Source organism: Pleurodeles waltl, chromosome 9 (genome assembly GCF_031143425.1).
Source record: "Pleurodeles waltl isolate 20211129_DDA chromosome 9, aPleWal1.hap1.20221129, whole genome shotgun sequence".
NCBI lineage: Eukaryota > Metazoa > Chordata > Amphibia > Caudata > Salamandridae > Pleurodeles > Pleurodeles waltl.
The window spans coordinates 1,053,048,659-1,053,069,121 of record NC_090448.1 but is presented as its reverse complement, the minus strand read 5'-3'; the positions used below and the strand labels follow the sequence as shown (position 1 = coordinate 1,053,069,121).

The 20,463-nt window shown below is 48.3% G+C and overlaps 1 protein-coding gene across 1 annotated transcript in view; it reads right to left on the bottom strand.

Annotated features, from left to right (window-relative positions):
- The window catches only part of SOS2 (SOS Ras/Rho guanine nucleotide exchange factor 2), a 282,480-nt gene that overhangs the window by 178,836 nt on the left and 83,181 nt on the right, over positions 1-20,463 (bottom strand). The window contains exon 3 of the mRNA XM_069208691.1: positions 2,039-2,170. Within this exon, the coding sequence (XP_069064792.1) occupies positions 2,039-2,170 (132 nt within the window). The remainder of the gene's footprint in view (positions 1-2,038; positions 2,171-20,463) is intronic.

Genomic DNA, 20,463 nt, shown 5'->3' with positions numbered 1-20,463 from the left:
CAGAATAGCAAAACAAGTGTTATTGCCCCTTGTCTTTCTCTACATTTTTTCCTTCTAAATGTAAGGCAGTGTGTAAAAAAAGACGTCTATTTGAGAAATGCCCTGTAATTCACATGCTAGTATGGGCACCCCAGAATTCAGAGATGTGCAAATAACCACTGCTTCTCTACACCTTATCTTGTGCCCATTTTGGAAATACAAAGGTTTTCTTGATACCTATTTTTCACTCTTTATATTTCATCAAATGAACTGCTGTATACCCAGTATAGAATGAAAACCCATTGCAAGGTGCAGCTCATGTATTGGCTCTGGGTACCTAGCGTTCTTAATGAACCTACAAGCCCTATATATCCCCGCAACCAGAACGGTCCAGCAGACGTAACAGTATATTGATTTTAGGAATCGGACATCGCAGGGAAAAGTTACAGAGTAAAACGTGGAGAAAAATGGCTGGTTTTTACCTCAATCTCAATATTTATTTCATTTCAGCTGTTATTTTCTGTAGGAAACCCTTGTAGGATCTACATAAATGACCCCTTACTAAATTTAGACTTTTGTCTACTTTTCAGAAATATTTAGCTTTCCGGGATCCAGCATTGGTTTCACACCCATTCTGTCACCAACTGGAAGGAGGCTGAACGCTAAAAAAAAAATAGTAAAAATGGGGTATGTCCCAGTAAAATGCCAAAATTGTGTTGAAAAATTGGGTTTTCTGATTCAACTGTGCCTGTTCCTGAAAGCTGGGAAGATGGTGATTTTAGCACCACAAACCCTTTGTTGATGCCATTTTCAGGTAAAATAAAACACAAGCATTCTTCTGCAGCCCTTTTTCCCTTTTTATTTAAAAAAAAAAAACACAAAATTTTTGCTGTATTTTGGTTAATTTCTTGGTCTCCTTCAGGGGAACCCACAAAGTCTGGGTACCTCTAGAACCCCTAGGATGTTGGAAAAAAAGGACGCAAATTTGGCATGGGTAGCCTATGTGGACAAAAAGTTATGAGGGCCTAAGCGCGAACTGACCCAAATAGCCAAAAAAAGGCCTGGCACCTGAGGGGGAAAAGGCCTGGCAGCGAAGGGGTTAAACACCACCAAAATAATGTTCATTGTCACTGTGAGATAAAGCAGAATTAATGTTCCATACTGCTGACCCCACAGACTTCCAGAGCCAACCTAATCAATAGGTGTTCTAAAATCAATGTGCATAATCAATGTGAGAGAAATAAATGAACCCTTGGCAAAACACTGACAAAGTGATGGCTTGTTTGATTTTTTTAATACTCATTTCTCACTTTAAAGCTTTTTCTCTTGCTAGTCTTTGGGACAGCACTCTAGGCACAAAACAATAAGTTACTTTAGCACACTAAATTTTAGATGCATTGTTCTAGTGCACTAATATGATAATTTACCATACAGCAGTGGGACATGTGCAAGTGAACCATATGTGGGAATAACTCATCTGGGCGCACTTCTATGAGGACATATGTATACAAAGACTTTAAAACTATGGACAAAAGAAACAGGAAAGATGCATTACTTGGAATCTAACTTAGGTTTTAGGGGGATCTAAGTGCATTTATCGGATTCTCACCTCGCCCAGCCCAAAGAGTGAAATTAACATCTTATCCAATAAAAATAATTTGGACCAATAGTACATTTGAAGAAGAACAGATTATAGTAATAAAAACGTTATTGGAAAAAAAGCAAAAAGACAGTCGATTAACAATATTCCAACAGGTTGTTTAGATGCATAGGGCAAACAATACTACTAGCAACCCTTGACTTTCCTATTCATTCCTTCATGAAATGTGAAGATAGAAAATATGAAAGTGAAACGAACAACCACAAACTTGCCAAAAAAAGTGCTTCATGAAGTGTGAGGTTTAAAACTCTCCTAGAATATTTATTGAAAATAACTATGTTGCTAGGTGAATTATCCTTGTTAGGAGCATGTCATTTAGGCAGCTGTACTTTCCAGAGATGGGAAACAAAACAGCGATTTGCGTCAACACTCTTCAGATGAATGCTGTGCTCTAGATACCTTTAACGAAGGGTGTATTTTATCCACAGGCAGGAGAAGAGGGTTTCTTCGTTTCCTTTTCTCTATAGCAGACTGGGCATCAGCTATAGCCCACTTATCAATCGGATGAGGAAACGTCTTCTGAACTCGCTCCTAAAATGTTTTAAAACAAAATGCAGTCAGCCAATTGTTTTCTGTCAGCACCAAAAGCAAAAACACATGAATAATAACAACATGGATGGATTAATTTGATTATTTTGAGAGAACATTGCTTGTTAGCAGTGTAGATACACTCGTATCAGTGTAGATATACCTTCAAACCTCCAATGCACACTTTTGTAAACAAAGTTTATTGCAATTTCGATCAACCAGTGAGCAGGTAAACATAGTATAAGAGAACATACAGTGATCTACATAGACTCTGAGGGCAAGAGCTTTTTCAATCTACACATCACTGCACTAACAGCAATCTAATGGTGCAACATCTACCCTACCCCCCCCATTCCTCAACCTCCCCAACATTGCCCCACCCCCCAGTGATGATATTGGTAGCATATCTGGACAGTTGTATTGTATGTAGGTGTGCTATGAAAGAGTCAACCCTCCGCTCACAATGTGAGAGTGTTTCCCCTGTCTAGTCCAACCGTAGAATCCTGCCCTGGGGTCATCCGTAATGGCACCAATGGATTGGGTCTATTGGCAACTTCACAAAGCATCCAATCATCATTCAATCAGGGGACTGGACCCAATCGACATTCCTCCTTAAAGGAGTCTAATATCGCATCCCAACCTTGCGCCGCCTCCAGGGGCCGCCAACCCCTTCTGGCCTCACCATGTAGAACAGCGCTCTCGCACCCAGCCCACCTAGTTAGTTCTCTAGTCCATTGGGACAGTCTCGGCCCAGTTAGTTCTCTAGTCCATTGGGACAGTCTCGGCCCAACTGGATTCTTCCAGGTCATCGCTATTTCCCTCTTGGCCAGTACGTAGGCCAAGTCCCGGAACCTGTTGGTTATTTTGTACTTAGCCGTGCGTGGAAACCAGCCAAGCAGACAATGACCTATTGTGCAGGGGACTTCCCTTCCTATCGCTCCAACCACCAGTCGGCTCACCTCTGCCCAATACACCTCCGCCTTAGGGCAGCTCCAGCACATATGCCTAAATTCCGCCTTCTCTAGCCCGCATCTCGGGCAATGTACTCCTTCCACTCCAAAGTACCTGCTGATCCGCTCAGGGGTGAGATATGCCCTATGTAGTACATAAAAATTAATCAGCTTAAATCTGGCATTGCGAGTCATTTTGGGGAAGCCCCCCAGAATACGCTCCCAGTCCACATCGGATATAGTTGTGTCCAGGTCTACTTCCCAGGACGATTTGAGCTGAGTCAAAGGTATGGTCCTATCCGCCTGAACCCTGCTGTAGAGATTAGAAACTGCCTTAAAGGTGCCAGAAGAAGTCACCAAATATGTACAGGTTGTTTGTGCAGTGAGCTCTCCGGTCCGTCTCAGCCAATGTTTCCTGATACTAGCTACTACTGAGCCATATAATAAGAAGTGCCCTCCCTGTAGACCGAATTGTGTCCGAAGGACTTCAAACGGCATCAGCGTCCCCTCCTTAAATAGTGCTCCTACCGTCTGTATCCCGGCCTCCACCCAGGACTGGAGTCCACCCCAGTCACTCCGATGGGGCAAAGCTCTTAGGGACAAGAGGGGCAGGTCAGGGGAGTGAGGGGCCTTTACTTTAAGTTTACGTAAGAAGCTCCTCCAACAGCGCGCAAGGACTTTAAATTCAAGGGACTCATGCGTCTCAGTACCCGGACACCCCAACAACAGTTCATATAATCTAGTCTCTGGGGGAGTAAATGCCTTTACCTCCAACCCTGTCGCTGCTCTGTTGGCTATCCATTGCACCAACCACTGGAGCTGCGCTGCCAAGTAGTAAGCCTCAAAGTCCGGGACTGCTAGGCCTCCATCTGGGGACCGCCTCTGAAGTTTGGCCAGAGCCACTCGCTTCCGTCCACCCCCCCAGATAAAGGCTATGACCATGGACTCCAGTTCTGCAAACATGGCCTTAGGAATCCATACTGGCAGGACCGTGAAGTGATACAGGAGGCGAGGCAACACCACCATTTTAAGGATGGCTACCCTCCCCGCTACAGATAGAGGTAAGGTTTGCCAGAAAGCCATGTTGGAACGGAGGGACCGCAATGAGCCTCCGATATTGCTGTCTATTATATCCTGTGGGTCATGGAAAATCCTGACCCCCAAGTATGAGAGGCATCTTGGAACCCACTGGACATTTCCCAACTCCAATGGTGGGGCTACAGTAGCGTTCAAAGGAAACAGGCCGGTCTTGCCCCAATTCACCCGAAGTCCAGAAAGCTCACCAAACTGCGAAAGCATCTGTTGGGTTTGGGGAAGGTCTCTGTGTACATCGTCTAAGATCATCAACAGGTCATCCGCATACAACGCTATCTGATGTCTCTTGCCCCCCGCCACTATGCTGGGACCCCCACCGCAACCGCGCGCTGCGGCTGCCAATGGCTCCATAGCCAGTGCAAACAGCAGCGGTGATAGGGGACACCCCTGTCTGGTACCTCGCTCAACGACATAAGGTCTGGATATAGTCCGTCCTGTCCGTACCCTAGCAGTGGGCTCAGTATACAACAATCTGACCCAGGCAATGTATTTAGGTCCGAAACGAAGGCGGGACATCACTGTATAAAGGAAAGCCCACTCCAAGCTATCAAAGGCGTTTTCTATATCGACTGCAAGCACTCCAGGGGCTGGGCTAGTCGAATTCCGATCGTTCATGACCGCTATAAATCTGCGTATGTTATCCGCTGTGTTGCGCCCCGGGATGAACCCTGCCTGGTCAGTATGTATTAGTGTTGCCATGTGGGGGAGCAGCCTAGAGGCCAGTACCTTGCTGAGGATCTTGTAATCCAGGTTCAGCATGGATAAAGGTCTGTATGCCCCGGCTTCCGCAGGATTTTTCCCAGGTTTAAGCAAGGGCACTATTACCGCCTCCCTCGCTGTTGCCGGCAAAATTCCTCGGTCTCTGGCGGATTGATATAGAATCTCGAGCCTAGGAGCTAACAAATCTATATACATGGCGTAGAATTCGATAGGGAGACCATCTGTCCCCGGAGTCTTTCCCCTCGATAGTTCACTAATGGCCCTCCGAATCTCTGGTTGTGTAATGGCGCCCTCAAGTTGTGTCGCAGCGTCTGGTGGTAGTGTCTGCAACTGCAGTCCAGATACATAACTATCGGTGGAGTTACCGTCAGGACGAAGAGTGCTTTTATATAATCGTTCGTAAAAGGTCATGAGGTGAGAGTTAATTTGCTCCTGCCCGTGAAGGGGATTCCCCCCCTCCGATATCATCTCCAGGATAGGTGATGTCTTATGCGTTTGTGATACTACCCATGCTAACATCCGACCCGCTTTGTCTCTCTCCCCGTGTGCTCATGTGATATAGTTTTGGTAGTCGAAGCATCGAAGACGCTCTACACAGTCAGCGACCGTTGCTCTAAGCTCTAAGATAGTAGGTTGAAGGAGCGGATTTTCAGGCCTTTTTTCTCCACCTCTCGCAGCTCACTCTCCGCTTGTTCAGTGTCCCTAAGTAGAGTCCTTCGGACCCCCACCGCTCCCGCAATACAGCGCCCCCGCACCACCACTTTAAAAGCGTCCCATTCAATCAAGGGGTTATTGGTCGAAGCCTCGTTATCTACAAAGTAGTGGGTAATATGTTGTCTCAGCTCCTCCCGAAAGGGTGCGTCTTCTAGGGACTCAGTCTTCAGCTGCCAGGTGGGGATGCGGGAAGGGGGTGAACCCCAGCGTAACTCTAGTAACAGAGGGTTATGATCAGAGATTGTGCGGGTCAGGTATTCAACATTATGCACCTGAGGGAAAATGTCTGGGGAGCAGAAAAACACATCTAAGCGGACATGGAGCTCGTGCCAGGGAGAGAAGTAGGAATAGTCTCTGGTCTCAGGGTGTAGCCGTCTCCAGACATCCACCAGCCCCCAACTCGCCTGCCAGGAGGAGAATAGCCCTGCTACTCTCATCAGAGGGGAATCATGTAACGGAGGGTGGGAGCAATCCCTGGAGGGATCGGCCACACAATTAAAGTCGCCCCCCCATCACTAGGGGGAACTGCAAATAGGTGGCTAGGAGGCCCGATAAGCGTGCAAAGAACTCACCCTGGTTGCAGTTCGGGGCATAGACATTGATCAACGCTAGATCTCTTCCCTCCAGTCGACCCCGGATTGCTACAAAACGTCCCTCAGGGTCTATGAGCGTGTCCAATATCTGGAATGGAACCCCGGCTCTGATCCATATCAAGGCACCCCTGGCGAATGCGGAATAAGAGGTATAGTATGCCTGGCCCCTCCACCTTTTCTGCAGTGCTAGCCCTTCAGCCTGGGTTAAATGTGTTTCTTGGAGCAACGCAATCTGAATCCCCCTCCGCTGTAAATGTGAGAACACCTTATATCTCTTAGACATTGTGTGCATGCCCCGTACATTCCATGAGAGAAATTTATAAGTGCCTAACGTCGCCATAACTGTGTTTCAATCCCCATCTGTGACATGCCCCATGCAGGGCTAGTAGATACCACGAAGATCCCTACTCTCACATTATACAACACCAGCAGACCAATGTTAAACATCCACCACTCATCAATCCCCCTAAACAAGCCCCAACAATTAACATCCCAACTCCCCTTCCCCAGGACAAAAGTTTGAACGGCTCTCATCCAAACTTCGTGAAATGTCAACTAGTTTATCGAAAGCGGGCGAACTCCTAGATCACAAAAGGAGTGGGCCTTCGCTCTAATCCCCACTACCGGATTGCAATATATAGTAGTACTTGTGGACCCAGATCTCATCCATCTGGCGGGTACGACCGCCAGAGTGACAGCCAGTGCGCCCATCTCACCGGCCACTACAGTGTCTGCCAGATGAGGCTCTCATGACCAGGGCAACTGGCGCAAGTGTAGTTCGATGGGAGGACTCTAATATGATACAGTCAGAAGTGCCCGGTGTTATGGCCGGGCCCGATCTGTCGGATACATGGGAAGTCTCGGATTCATGGTCCGAATCAGATGGTTCACAGTCCGCAGCGGTCTGTACTTGGGATCCGCGATCAGAGCCGCTCAATGAAGCTGCTGCCTCCATGGCTTTTCGTCTCTCAGTTTGTATCTCCACAGGGGAAGGACTATTTACTATACGGGCCGTGTTGCGTTTAGTCCCTCTCCTCCATCCATGCTCAGGGCCCTGTGTCGGAGGACCATTCCCCTCATGTGGAAGCAGTTCAAGCCATTGCCATACCTCCTCCGCCGTAGTGAAAAACTGTGTACTGTCTTTGGACACTACCCTAAGCTTCGCCGGGAACAGCATGCCATATTGTAGACCCAATTGGCGCAGTTTCTGTTTTGCATCCCTGAAGGTGGCCCGTTGTTTCTGTACTTCCCGGGAGAAATCTGGGAAGATACGTACCGTGTGATTGTCCATTGTGCGATCCCCTTTGGTCCTGCTTTGATGCAACAGGTAATCCCTATCTCGGTAATGAAGAAGCCTGGCTATTATAGGTCGCGGGGGGCTCCCGGAGGGGGAGGACGCAACGGAACTCTATGTGCCCTCTCAATCGCAAAAAAAGGAGAAAGTCCATCGTCCGCTAAGTCCTCTCGGAGCCACCGCTCGAGGAACTCCGCCAGGCCAGTTTGTGGAACACTTTCAGGCATACCAATCACCCGTATGTTACTGCGTCGCGATCTATTTTCCGCATCTTCGGCCCTTAATTCCAGGGCCCTGATCCGGGTCTCCAGCTGCTGTATAGACTTAGTGGCATCCTTGACCTCCGGAAGAAGCTCTTTAAGTTGTCTGTCGGTGGTGGACACCTTTTCGGCCAGGCGACGGTGATCATCTCGCAGTACTGTGAGATCCGTGGCCAAAGCGTTGATTTTCCCCTCCAGTGCTACACGGGAAGCCGTTATAGCTTGTAGGACATCTTGAAGTGTGGGGTCGTCGCATCCCTCTCCTGAAGCGCCATTCCTGGGGTCAGGCGGGCCTGCCTGTGCCTCAGCTGAGGACCCACCTTTTTGTTCCATGTCCCTCCGGCGACCGACTTTACCCATTTTCTGGGGTATGGCTCCAACTTCGTCTGGTCGGTGGACTCTGGACATCGACTCTCCCACCTCCGCGCTGTATACTGCACTGCCAGAGGGATCGCCGAACTGTTATTAGAGAATTGCTGTTTTCGGTACTCGTGTAAGAGGTTTATCGCCTTCCAGTGCCAGCCGCACTCTAGGCCGCCAAGAACCCCTGGGGACACCACACGCCAGGTAGTCAGGACTCTCTCTCTCCTCCCAGTCAGGGTGTGGACCTGTCGAGCCAAGCAGCCTCGCCGTTCGTGGAGGGCGCCTTCAAGCATGCATGACTCCCATCCAGTGACTGGGGGCCCCTTGCACTCTCCTGTAGGTAGCACTGCGCAACTAGGCGGACCCCTGTAGAAGAGGGCCGTATGCACCGTGCCTCAGTGCAGGCCAGGTTCGCCCTATCAAGCCACCGACTTCGTCCCCCTCGTTCCAGCTCACCTCAGGAGGTCCATGGGGTCAAGCCTCCCCAGAAGTACCCCCCGGCGTTGCCGTCTAGCCTGCGATCAGTCGCCCTCAGAGGGGAGTTGCCAAAGGAGCTCCGGGGGAACGCCGGAATTATCGCCTCAAACCGTGATCCACTGGATCCTTCCCTCGGGTGCCGGCCGCCATGTTGTGTGTGCTCCGTAGTCCTCAGCCGAGCACAGTCGCAGTGCTGGGCCCCACTGTTCGTCGGCGCTGGGTCCACAGAGGGAACCGCCAGGTCCTCTTGTAATTCTTGTCTCACAGAGGGGTGAGCTGGATAGGATCAGTGAGTTGCTGTAGTGGATCGTCTGTCGCCGGGAACGCCGGTCAGATCGCGGCCGCCATCTTTTATTTTTATTTTCTTTTTTTTTGCGGCACTCCGTCGGCCGCAAATTCGGCCCCAAAACTCTCTTCCTTTCGGGATCAGTCCCCTCAAAATGAACCTCGGGACCCCCTCGCACTTTCAGCCCGGCAATGGGGCGGGTTGGGGGTCCACTGCATTTCAGGCTGGACCGGAGTGGGGATCGCTAGCAGGAGCCTCACGGAGAGGCTTCCTCTGCCATCGGCGTCAGGCCACGCCCCCCCTCCAATGCACACTTAAGGTCCTTCTATTTAAGACAGTACTACAATATTAAGGTTTTCATAATTTATTACTAAGCCTTCGAGGTCTACTCAAGAGTAACAGTTGCTCTTAGTTACTAAATGTAATGCTGTCCGGTCATCGGATGTAAAGGCGCTGACCACCAAAAGGAAGGTAAGAAAGGGCTTCTCTCACATTTTTAACCCTATGGGCAGAGGGCTGAAACCACTGGCATGGAAGAGACATTATTTACAGTGCGCCTGCAGACAGCTGTCTGTTGTCAAAAGACCTACTGAGTACAATATCAATTCTAAAAAGTCTGCGTTGGATCAGTCCATTGCTTTTTGGTCGCCGTTCTGACTAATCTTATTTCTTTTCGCTTTACTGAATGGTTTTCATTTATTTTCATGTGCCTGTACATCCCCTGGAGCATAGTGGTTTTGGAAGAATTGTTTCCTTCCCCTGACAGCAATCCGGTACCTACTCTGAATGTTAGGGTCGAGCGCACAAGCGCTTTGGCCTGTGTTGTAATCTCTCTGTGGGCTTTAAACCACACCCATCAGTTTGGTTGGTTTGTGGGCTTGCCTTTTAAAATTGCTTGATTTTAATTAGTGAAAGGCATACATACGTCATGCCTTTTCCAGTGTTTAGCCCTCCTCGATAGCACCGGTAAACTACTGAAAACATACGAGGATCCATGTTTTCCACATGACTTCTGGACTAGGTTTTATTTTTATTTTGAACGCAGCGCAATCTTGCTGGGCAGTAGTCGAGCACTTTGCATGACATCGACCCTGTTACATAGATAATTGCAAAACTGCTGATACGTTTGACTGCGGGTCAATTTCTGTTTTCTTTTGTGTGCTCCTTCGCGCTCATAGCGTGGCGCTTTAAATCAGCTCGCTTATGTAGTATGTGGCAAGAAAAGTCCAGTTAGGACTTTACAGCGCTAATAGCTCTAAGTCGATCAAGTGCAAGACTCACTGCATTCCAAATGCTTGTTTTTTCTGCATGCAATGGGAGTGCATGTGGGTTTTCATCTTTGTATTGCTGTTACATTTTTGCATGTTGCTTCCGTCACCTCGTCTGCTGCGCCCCCACTCCCACCCCTATTGGCCCTTTACTTTTCATCCTCCCACCTGTTCCTCTATTTCTCTTCAACCCCATCCCAGCTCTTCAGCTGCTTTTTCATCTCCACCCCACTATCTACTCCATTGTTTCACCACCCGTAACGGATCCTCTGCACTATTATGCTTTTCATCATAAATACCTTTAGCTCTTCAGATCTGCTCCCCCACTAGGACCCGCCCCACTTTCTATTTAGCTTCATTTTGTTTTTATTTCTTACAATGGCCCAGTACTTGCACAATGCCATTGTTACATTTGTTCCTTTCTTTTTGAGCTCCTCTGCTTACTTTTTTTGTAACTTAGGGCCAGATGTACGAAGCCTTTTGCATGTCGCAAACTGCGAAAAACGCAGTTTGCGGCATGCAAAAGGCCAAACGCGATGCTCATCCCCAAATTGCGAGTCGGTACCGACTCGCAATTTGGGAATGCGACTCGCAAATAGGAAGGGGTGTTCCCTTCCTATTTGCGACCGCATCGCCATTCAGAGTTGCTTTGTGACCGCGAATGCGGTCGCAAACCAACTCGCAGTTACCACCACTGTCACACTGGTGGTAACTCATTCGCAAAAGGGAAGGGGTCCCATGACCCTTTGTGAATGCCGAAAAAAATATTTTGTCAGAGCAGGCAGTGGTCCCATGGACCACTGCCTACTCTGAAAAAAACGAAACCAAATGGTTTCGGTTTAGTTTTCATTTTGCAGCTCGTTTTCCTTTAAGGAAAACGGCCTGCAAAATGAAAAAAAAAAACTGATTTATTGACAAAGCAGTCACAGACATGGAGGTCTGCTGACTACAGCAGGCCACCATCCCTGTGAGTGCAGGGACTCGCTATGGGGTCGCAAACTGCGACCCACCTCATGAATATTGATGAGGTTGTCTTTGCGACCCCATAGCGAGTCGCAGAAGGTGTCTGAGACACATTTCTGCATCCAATTTTGCGAGTTGCAAATTGCGAGTCTGTCTGCAAGATATGCCAGCTCTTCCTAAGTAATGAGCGTATTTTATACGACTGATTGCTATAAGTTGTAATGAATCTAATGGACTCACTTTCCTTCTCTTGCCTCTTATTAGTTCCATACAAGACATCATCTCTATTCAATGTCACCACTTTACGTTTGGCTTGATCGATCACTTTAGCCCCATAGCCTCTATTTCTAAACCTCTCACACATCACTTCACACTCTTGGTGAAAATCAGCTTCCTCACTGCAGTTCCTCCAGGCTCTCAACAATTCTCCAAACGGAATACTCCGTATTAGAGTCCCCGGATGTGCACTGTGAGCACTTAGCAGACTATTACCGGCCGTTGCCTTCCTATACAGTTTGGACACTAATCTACTACCCCTCACAGAGATTTCCACATCGAGGAATTCTATACACCTCGAATCCAAATGCTCAGTAAATCTTAGGTTACACTCATTAGTGTTCAAATCTCGCACAAATTGCATAGCTGCTTCTTCATTACCCCTCCAAATTACAAAAATATCATCAATAAAACGACACCACAAAACCACATTGGTATTGAATTGGGTAATCTCTTCTGTCACCTGTTCCTCCCACCAGCCCATAAACAAATTTGCATAGCTGGGGGCAAAACAGGTGCCCATAGCTGTCCCTTGCAGCTGTTTGTACAGATGACCATCAAAGATGAACACATTGTTCTTAAGACAAAACTCAATCATAGTACACAGCATTTCCGAATGGAAGAAGAAAGATAGCGACCTTGCTCTGAGAAAGTGTCTGATAGCTCTCACCCCCAAGCCATGATCTATGCTTGTATAAAGGCTAGTCACATCTAAGGTTAACAGTAAGAAGTCATCTTCCCATACGATACCCTCAATGATTTTTAAAAAATGTGTGGTGTCTTTAACATAGGAGGGTATTGACTCAACAAAAGGACGTAAGAAAAAAATCAATATATTTCGATGTGTTTTCCAGGAGTGACTCCATAGCCGAAACTATAGGCCTCCCTGGTGGATTAACTGCATCCTTATGTATTTTGGGGAGAAGGTAAAGAACTGGAATCTTCGGATGTTCACATTTAAGAAACAGGAATTCATTCCATTCTATCATCCCTTGATCTTTCCAATCAACGAGCATATCAATGTATTGCTCATTCATTGATTTAACATCTCCCCAACTCACTTCTTCATAGCACAGAGTGTTGCTTAGCTGTTTTATTCCCTCTGTCACATATTTGGTGGTATCCTGAATGACTACATTGCCCCCCTTATCGGACTGTCTGATCACAATAGTATGGTCTTCTTTCAACTTCCGGAGAGCTTGCCACTGTTAACCTGATAGGTTGCTATTTTTCACATTCCTCACACTATATCTCAACTTCTTCAATTGTTTGGTCATTTCTCGCTCAAAAACCTCAAGGGCATCACAGTGAATGGCAGGTAGAAAACGTAGATTTTGGTTTAAAATTACTCGGGCAGTTACTGTTTAAAGCAATACCAGTTCCCATCAGATTTAGGATAGGATCTTCATGAGGAACCATCCCCTCACATAAATCCATTGCTGTATGCAGTACATCAATGTCAGAGATGAACGAGTTACTTACCTTCGGTAACGACTTTTCTGGTGGATACATTAGCTACCTGTGGATTCCTCACCTAATGAATACTCCCATGGCGCCAGCATTCGACGGAAATCTTCTTACTAGTCTCTGCACGTCGACGAGGACGTCACTCTAGCCCACGCGACGCCGTCTGACGTCATACAGGCAATAAGAGGTCCTCGACGACGTGCGACGTTAGTACCAATCATTTTTTACGTGCATGAGAACAACCAGGCAATGCAATGAAAGAGCAAGGCAACATCCCATTACATTGTAAAAATACACAACATTGCATGAATAACTGTAAATCTTTTATATATATATATATAACTCTCTCTTTTTAAAATATATATACACATCAAGTATATACACAAAGATATATACATATATACAAATATAATATATACAACATCTATTGCACCCTCAAAGACCAAGAGGAGCGTACTCAAGGATTACTTGGTAAGACCAGAAAGGCAACGGGGAGGCGGGTGGGACCGTGAGGAATCCACAGGTAGCTAATGTATCCACCAGAAAAGTCATTACCGAAGGTAAGTAACTCGTTCTTCTGATGGATACAACTACCTGTGGATTCCTCACCTAATGAATAGAGTCCCAAAGCAGTACCACGCCCGGCGGTGGGTGCCTAAATGGTCAAACCAAGAAATCCTGTAGCACTGACCGTGCAAAATGGCCGTCCCTTCTAACCTCAGAATCCAAACAGTAATGTTTTGCAAAAGTGTGAAGGGACGACCAAGTTGCGGCCTTGCAGATGTCGACCACAGGAACACCTCTGGCCAAGGCCGAAGTGGCCGACTTAGCTCTGGTGGAATGAGCTCTAATGCCCTCAGGAGGATCCTTCTTTGCCAAAGAGTAACAGATTTTAATGCAAAGAACAACCCACCTGGATAGTGTTCTCTTGTGGACTGCCTTTCCTCTCCTCTTGCCCACGTATCCAATAAACAGCTGATCCTCCAGCCTGAAATCCTTTGTTCTATCAATAAAGAAGCTCAACGCCCTCTTTGGGTCCAGACGGTGCAGTCTTTCTTCCTCTTTGGAAGGATGAGGCGGAGGATAGAACGTGGACAAAGTAATTGCCTGAGCCAAATGGAAAGGTGAAACAACCTTCGGGAGGAAAGCAGCCTTGGTCCTCAACACCACCTTATCCCCATAAAAAGTTGTATAAGGGGGCTTTACTGATAAGGCCTGCAACTCACTCACTCTCCTTGCTGATGTTATAGCTATCAGGAAGACTGTTTTTAAAACCAAATACCTTAAGGGGCAAGAATGCATAGGTTCAAAAGGGGACCCCATAAGGAAAGTCAGGACCAAGGACAAATCCCATTGCGGCATAACGAATGGCTTTGGAGGATATTTATTTAGAAGACCTTTCAAGAATCTGATAACAATAGGGGATTTAAATAAAGATGGTTGGTCTGGAAGACATATGAAGGCTGACAAGGCCGATAAATAACCCTTAATGGTAGCCACTGCACAACCTTTCTGCGCTAGAGACAGAGCAAAAGACAAAACGTCCGATAGATGAGCATGCAAAGGATCAATCTGCCTCTCTCCACACCACGCTAAAAATTTAGACCATCTATTAGCGTAGATAGATTTAGTGGAGTGTCGCCTGGCCGCTAATATAACATCCACTACCTCAGGCGGGAGAGAGAAGGAACTCAGGTTGCCCCGTTCAATCTCCAGGCATGTAGGTGCAGACTCTGGAGGTTGGGGTGTAAAACCTGCCCCTGCGACTGCAAGAGGAGGTCTGCCCTGAAAGGGAGACGGAGCGGGGGGCACATTGAGAGTTGGAGAAGGTCGGAGTACCATACCCTCCTTGGCCAATCCGGAGCTATTAGGATGACTAGAGCCCGGTCCTGGCGAATCTTCCTCAATACTCGAGGAATCAAGGGTATGGGAGGAAACGCGTAAAGCAACTGGCCGCACCATGTTATTTGAAACGCGTCCCCCAACGCTCCCTGCATCGGATACTGGAGGCTGCAGAATAACGGACAATGCGCGTTCTCTCGAGTGGCAAACAGATCTACCCTAGGAAACCCCCACCTCTGGAAGATTAAACGGACTTGATCTGGATGGAGACGCCACTCGTGGTCTGCCGAGAATTGGCGACTGAGACTGTCCGCACGCACGTTCAAGACTCCGGCCAGATGGTTTGCTATCAAGCAAATCTGATGGTCCTTTGCCCAGGACCATAGTCGAAGAGCTTCTCTGCAGAGAAGGTACGACCCCACTCCTCCCTGCTTGTTTATGTACCACATCGTGGTAGTATTGTCCGTCAGGACCTGTACCGACTGACCACGAAGGGAAGGGAGGAAGGCCTTGAGAGCCAGACGTACAGCCCGTAACTCTAACAGATTGATGTGAAACATCTGTTCCTCTGGAGACCAAAGGCCTTTGATCTCCAGATCCCCCAGATGAGCTCCCCACCCTAGAGTGGAAGCATCCGTTATGACTGTGGCCACTGGTTGCGACTGCTGGAACGGCTTTCCTTGTGAAAGATTGTTGCTTGCAATCCACCACTTCAAATCCACAGCAGCATCTCTGGAGATCTTGACAGTACTCTCTAGATCCCCTTTGTGTTGAGACCACTGCTTCTGAGGCACCACTGAAGAGCCCTCATGTGCCAGCGAGCATGCGTGACCAACAGAATGCAGGGGGCAAACAGACCGAGCAGACGAAGGACCTTGAGGACTGGAACTACCGCTCCATTTCGAAACATTGGAACCAGATCCTGAATATCTTGAATCCGCTGAGGCGGAGGAAAGGCTCGGTTCAATTTTGTATCCAGTACTGCCCCTATGAACAGGAGGCGCTGAGAGGGCTCTAGGTGAGATTTGGGCTCGTTCACCGAAAAACCCAGGTCGAACAACAACTGGGTTGTTGACTGCAGATGATGCGACACAAGCTCCGGGGACTTGGCTTTGATCAACCAGTCGTCCAAGTAAGGGAATACTGCTATCCCCTTCCTTCTGAGTTCTGCCGCAACCACCGACATCACCTTCGTGAAGACTCGAGGTGCTCGAAGTAAGACCAAACGGAAGGACCGCAAACTGATAGTGCTGCGATCCCACCACAAACCGGAGATACTTCCTGTGTGACTTGAGTATCGGGATATGAAAGTAAGCATCCTGCAAGTCGACAGACACCATCCAGTCTTCCTTGTTCAACGCCAAAAGCACCTGTGCTAGGGTCAGCATCTTGAACTTTTCCTGCTTGAGGAACCAATTCAAGACCCTCAGGTCCAGGATTGGTCTCAAACGACCATCCTTCTTGGGAATCAGGAAATACCTTGAGTAACATCCTCGACCCCTTTCCTGCTCTGGGACCAACTCCACCGCGCCCTTTGAAAGGAGGGCTTGTACCTCCTGTTCTAGCAACAGGAGGTGTTCTTCTGAACAATAACAAGGGCGGGGCGGGATGAGGGGCGGGAACTCCCGAAAGGGAAGGGTGTAGCCTTTTCCCACAATACTGAGAACCCAAGTGTCCGTTGTAACAGTCTTCCATTTGGTGAGAAAATGCTGTATTCTTCCCCCTACAGGAGAGGAGTGAGTGGGAAATGGTGGAAGCCTAAGGCTGCTTCCCCTGCTGCACCCCTCCAGAGGATGAGGAAGAGGCAGAGTGCTGCTGAGAGGCTCCTCTGGTGCGGACCCTACCTCTCCCTTTAAAAGATCTATAGGGATGGGAAGAGGCAGGTTGCTGATATCTTCCCCGAAAGGAAGAGGAGGAAGAGCCACGCCCAAATCCACGAAACCTCCTGAAAAATCTGGAAGAGGCCGTGGAAGAAGGAGCTTGGAGCCCTAACGACTTAGCCGTGGCCCTGCTCTCCTTAAAACGTTCCAAGGCCGAATCAGCCTTGGCTCCAAACAGTTTGTCCCCATCAAACGGGAGATCCAACAATGTGGACTGTACATCCGCAGAAAAGCCCGAGTTACGGAGCCAGGCCTGCCTCCTTGCCACCACAGTTGTGCCCATTGCTCTGGCTACCGAGTCGGTCGTATCCAGTCCAGTCTGGATAATCTGGGTCGCAGCAGCCTGGGCATTTGAAACAACATCCAAAAGACCCTGGGGAAGCTCTGTAAATGATGAGGAAATGTCATCCATCAGAGCATGAATATACCTCCCCAGGATACAGGTTGCGTTGGTGGCCTTCAACGCCAGACTGCAGGACGAAAAAATCTTCTTGGACTGCGCCTCTAGTTTCTTTGAATCTCTGTCCCCAGGCACCGTCGGGAAAGAACCAGGCGCTGATTTGGATGAACAGGAGGCCTGCACCACCAAGCTCTCCGGCGTAGGGTGCCTAGACAGAAAACCAGGGTCAGTCGGAGCCGCCCGATACCTCCTGGCCACGGCTCTGTGAACTGCTGGGGAAGATGTCGGCCTCTTCCACACCTCTAACACCGGATCCAGCAGAGCGTCATTAAATGGCAAAAGAGGCTCCGCCGCAGCTGAGGCCGGATGTAGCACCTCTGTTAGAAGGTTTTGTTTAGCCTCCACCACCGGCAAAGGCAGGTCCAAAAAACTAGCTGCCTTCCGTACCACTGCGTGAAAGGAAGCAGCCTCCTCAGTATATTCTCCCGGGACGAAAGATCCCACTCAGGGGAAGTGTCCAGCCCACTGGCCGACTCCAGACCACGCAGCCCATCACCCGAGTCCTCTAGCTCTCCTTCCTCCAGGGCTCGTTGGTACTCCTGCTCCTCTAATACACGGAGAGCACGTCTCCTCGAATGAAGCCGTTGTTCAATACGCGGAGTCGACAATGCCTCCGCCGAAGTCGAAGATCGGCGCCGATCTTCAGAAGCCACCGACGCCGCGTCCGGCGCCACAGGTAACTTCGGCGCCGACGAAAGAGCAGTCGAAGCAGATGGACCCACTGGAGTCACAGGCCGAAATCCCGACGTCGACGGGATGGAAATCCCCGGGGCCAATCCCTCTGAAGCCACCGGAGCCGAGCCCACGTTCCCAAAAGGGAGAAAGGGTATAAAGGGTGCCGGCCGAAGAGGCGCAGGATCACCCAATGAAAAGGCCAAAGGCCCAGCCGGAGCACCCCCTGGAGCCATCTGTTGGAAGATGGCATACATCGCATTCAAGAATGCGGAACTATCGGCTCCAGGGGTGGGAAAAGCCGGATACTGGGGTGCCTGTCTCGGAGGCGACCCCGACGCTGGCCTCGACGTCTGCAACGCCGGAGAAAACACCTGAGGCTCCAATACCTCAATCACCGACGCCTGTCCAGGTGAAGTCGGAGACGGCGTCGAAGGATGCGGCGTAACCGTGGGACTGATCCCCATGTCCTTCGGCGCCGATCCGAAGACCTGGAACGAGTCTCCTTTGAATGACGCCGAGATTCTCTACGGCGCCGGGAGTCTCGATGACGCCGATGTCTTGGTGAAGAAGACTTCTTGTGATGCTTCTCCTTCGATTTCGCCATAAACAGCTTCGCCTCACGTTCCTTGAGGGCCTTTGGATTCATGTGCTGGCATGAATCACAAGTCGAGACGTCGTGGTCGGAGCTCAAACACCAAAGGCAATCGGAATGAGGATCCGTCACTGACATCTTGTCTCCACACTCACGACAAGGCTTGAATCCAGACTTTCTCTGCGACATTATTACCACAGCGAAAGACTACGCAGCAAAAATACACTGTAACCAAAAAAGTAACAGTTGCTCCCTCGAAGATAACCGTTTCGAATGCACGGAAAAAAGGGAACTAACGTCGGCACGTCGTCGAGGACCTCTTATTGCCTGTATGACGTCAGACGGCGTCGCGTGGGCTAGAGTGACGTCCTCGTCGACGTGCAGAGACTAGTAAGAAGATTTCCGTCGAATGCTGGCGCCATGGGAGTATTCATTAGGTGAGGAATCCACAGGTAGTTGTATCCATCAGAATGAAAATGTCACTTACCCAGTGTACATCTGTTCGTGGCATCAGTCGCTGAGATTCACATGTTCTGCAATAGCTCGCCATCTGGTGTTGGGTCGGAGTGTTACAAGTTGTTTTTCTTCGAAGAAGTGTTTTCGAGTCACGGGACCGAGTGACTCCTCCTTCTGTGCTCATTGCGCATGGGCGTCGACTCCATCTTCGATTGTTTTCCCCGCAGAGGGTGAGGTAGGAGTTGTACTATAGTAATAGTGCCCGCGCAATGAAATGTGTAAGTATGTACCTATTAAAGGTTTAAATAATATATATACAAATGTACAAAATTGAAGGTAACTTCTGAACTGCTACAGGCTTCCGGGGAGGTGGGTGGGCACATGTGAATCTCAGCGACTGATGCCACGAACAGATGTACACTGGGTAAGTGACATTTTCAGTTCGATGGCATCTGTCGCTGTAGATACACATGTTCTGCATAGACTAGTAAGCAGTTATTTCCCCATAAGCGGTGGTTTAGCCTGTAGGAGTAGAAGTTGTCTGAAATAGAGTTCTTAATACAGCTTGAACTACTGTAGCTTGTTGTGCGGATAGCACATCTATACAGTAGTGTTTGGTGAATGTGTGAGGCGTAGACCATGTGGCTGCCTTACATATTTCATGCATTGGGATGTTTCCTAAAAAGGCCATTGAAGCACCTTTTTTCCTTGTTGAATGTGCCCTGGGAGTAATGGGCAGTTGTCTTTTTGCTTTAAGGTAGCAGATTTGGATGCATTTAACTATCCATCTGGCTATACCTTGTTTTGATATTGGGTTACCTGCATGAGGTTTTTGGAATGCAATAAATAGCTGTTTAGTCTTTCTGATGTTCTTTGTTCTGTCAATGTAGTACATTAATGCTCTTTTGACATCTAATGTATGTAGTGCTCTTTCAGCCACAGAATCTGGCTGTGGGAAAAAAACTGGTAGTTCTACCGTTTGATTTAGATGGAACGGTGAAATAACTTTTGGTAAAAATGTAGGATTAGGTCGTAGGACGACCTTATTTTTATGTATTTGTATAAAAGGTTCTTGTGTTGTGAACGCTTGAATTTCACTTACTCTTCTTAGAGATGTAATGGCGATGAGAAAGGCAACTTTCCAGGTTAGGAATTGTATTCCGCAAGAGTGCATGGGTTCGAAAGGTGGGCCCATGAGTCTTGTTAGGACCACGTTTAGGTTCCATGAAGGAACAGGTGGTGTTCTTGGTGGTATAATTCTTTTAAGACCTTCTATGAATGCTTTGATGACTGGTATCCTATACAAGGAAGTTGAATAGGTAGTCTGCAGGTATGCAGATATTGCTGCAAGGTGTATTTTAATAGAAGAGAAGGCTAGCTTTGCTTTTTGTAAATGGAGCAAGTAATTTACTATATGTTTTGGAGTTGCGTGTAGTGGTTGTATCTGATTATGATGGCAGTAACAAACAAATCTTTTCCACTTACTTGCGTAGCAGTGTCTAGTGGATGGCCTTCTGGCCTGCTTTATGACTTCCATACACTCTTGGCTAAGTTGTAAGTGTCCGAATTCTAGGATTTCAGGAGCCAGATTGCTAGATTCAGCAATGCTGGATCTGGGTGTCTGATCTGTTGGTTGTGTTGCGTTAACAGATCTGGTTTGTTGGG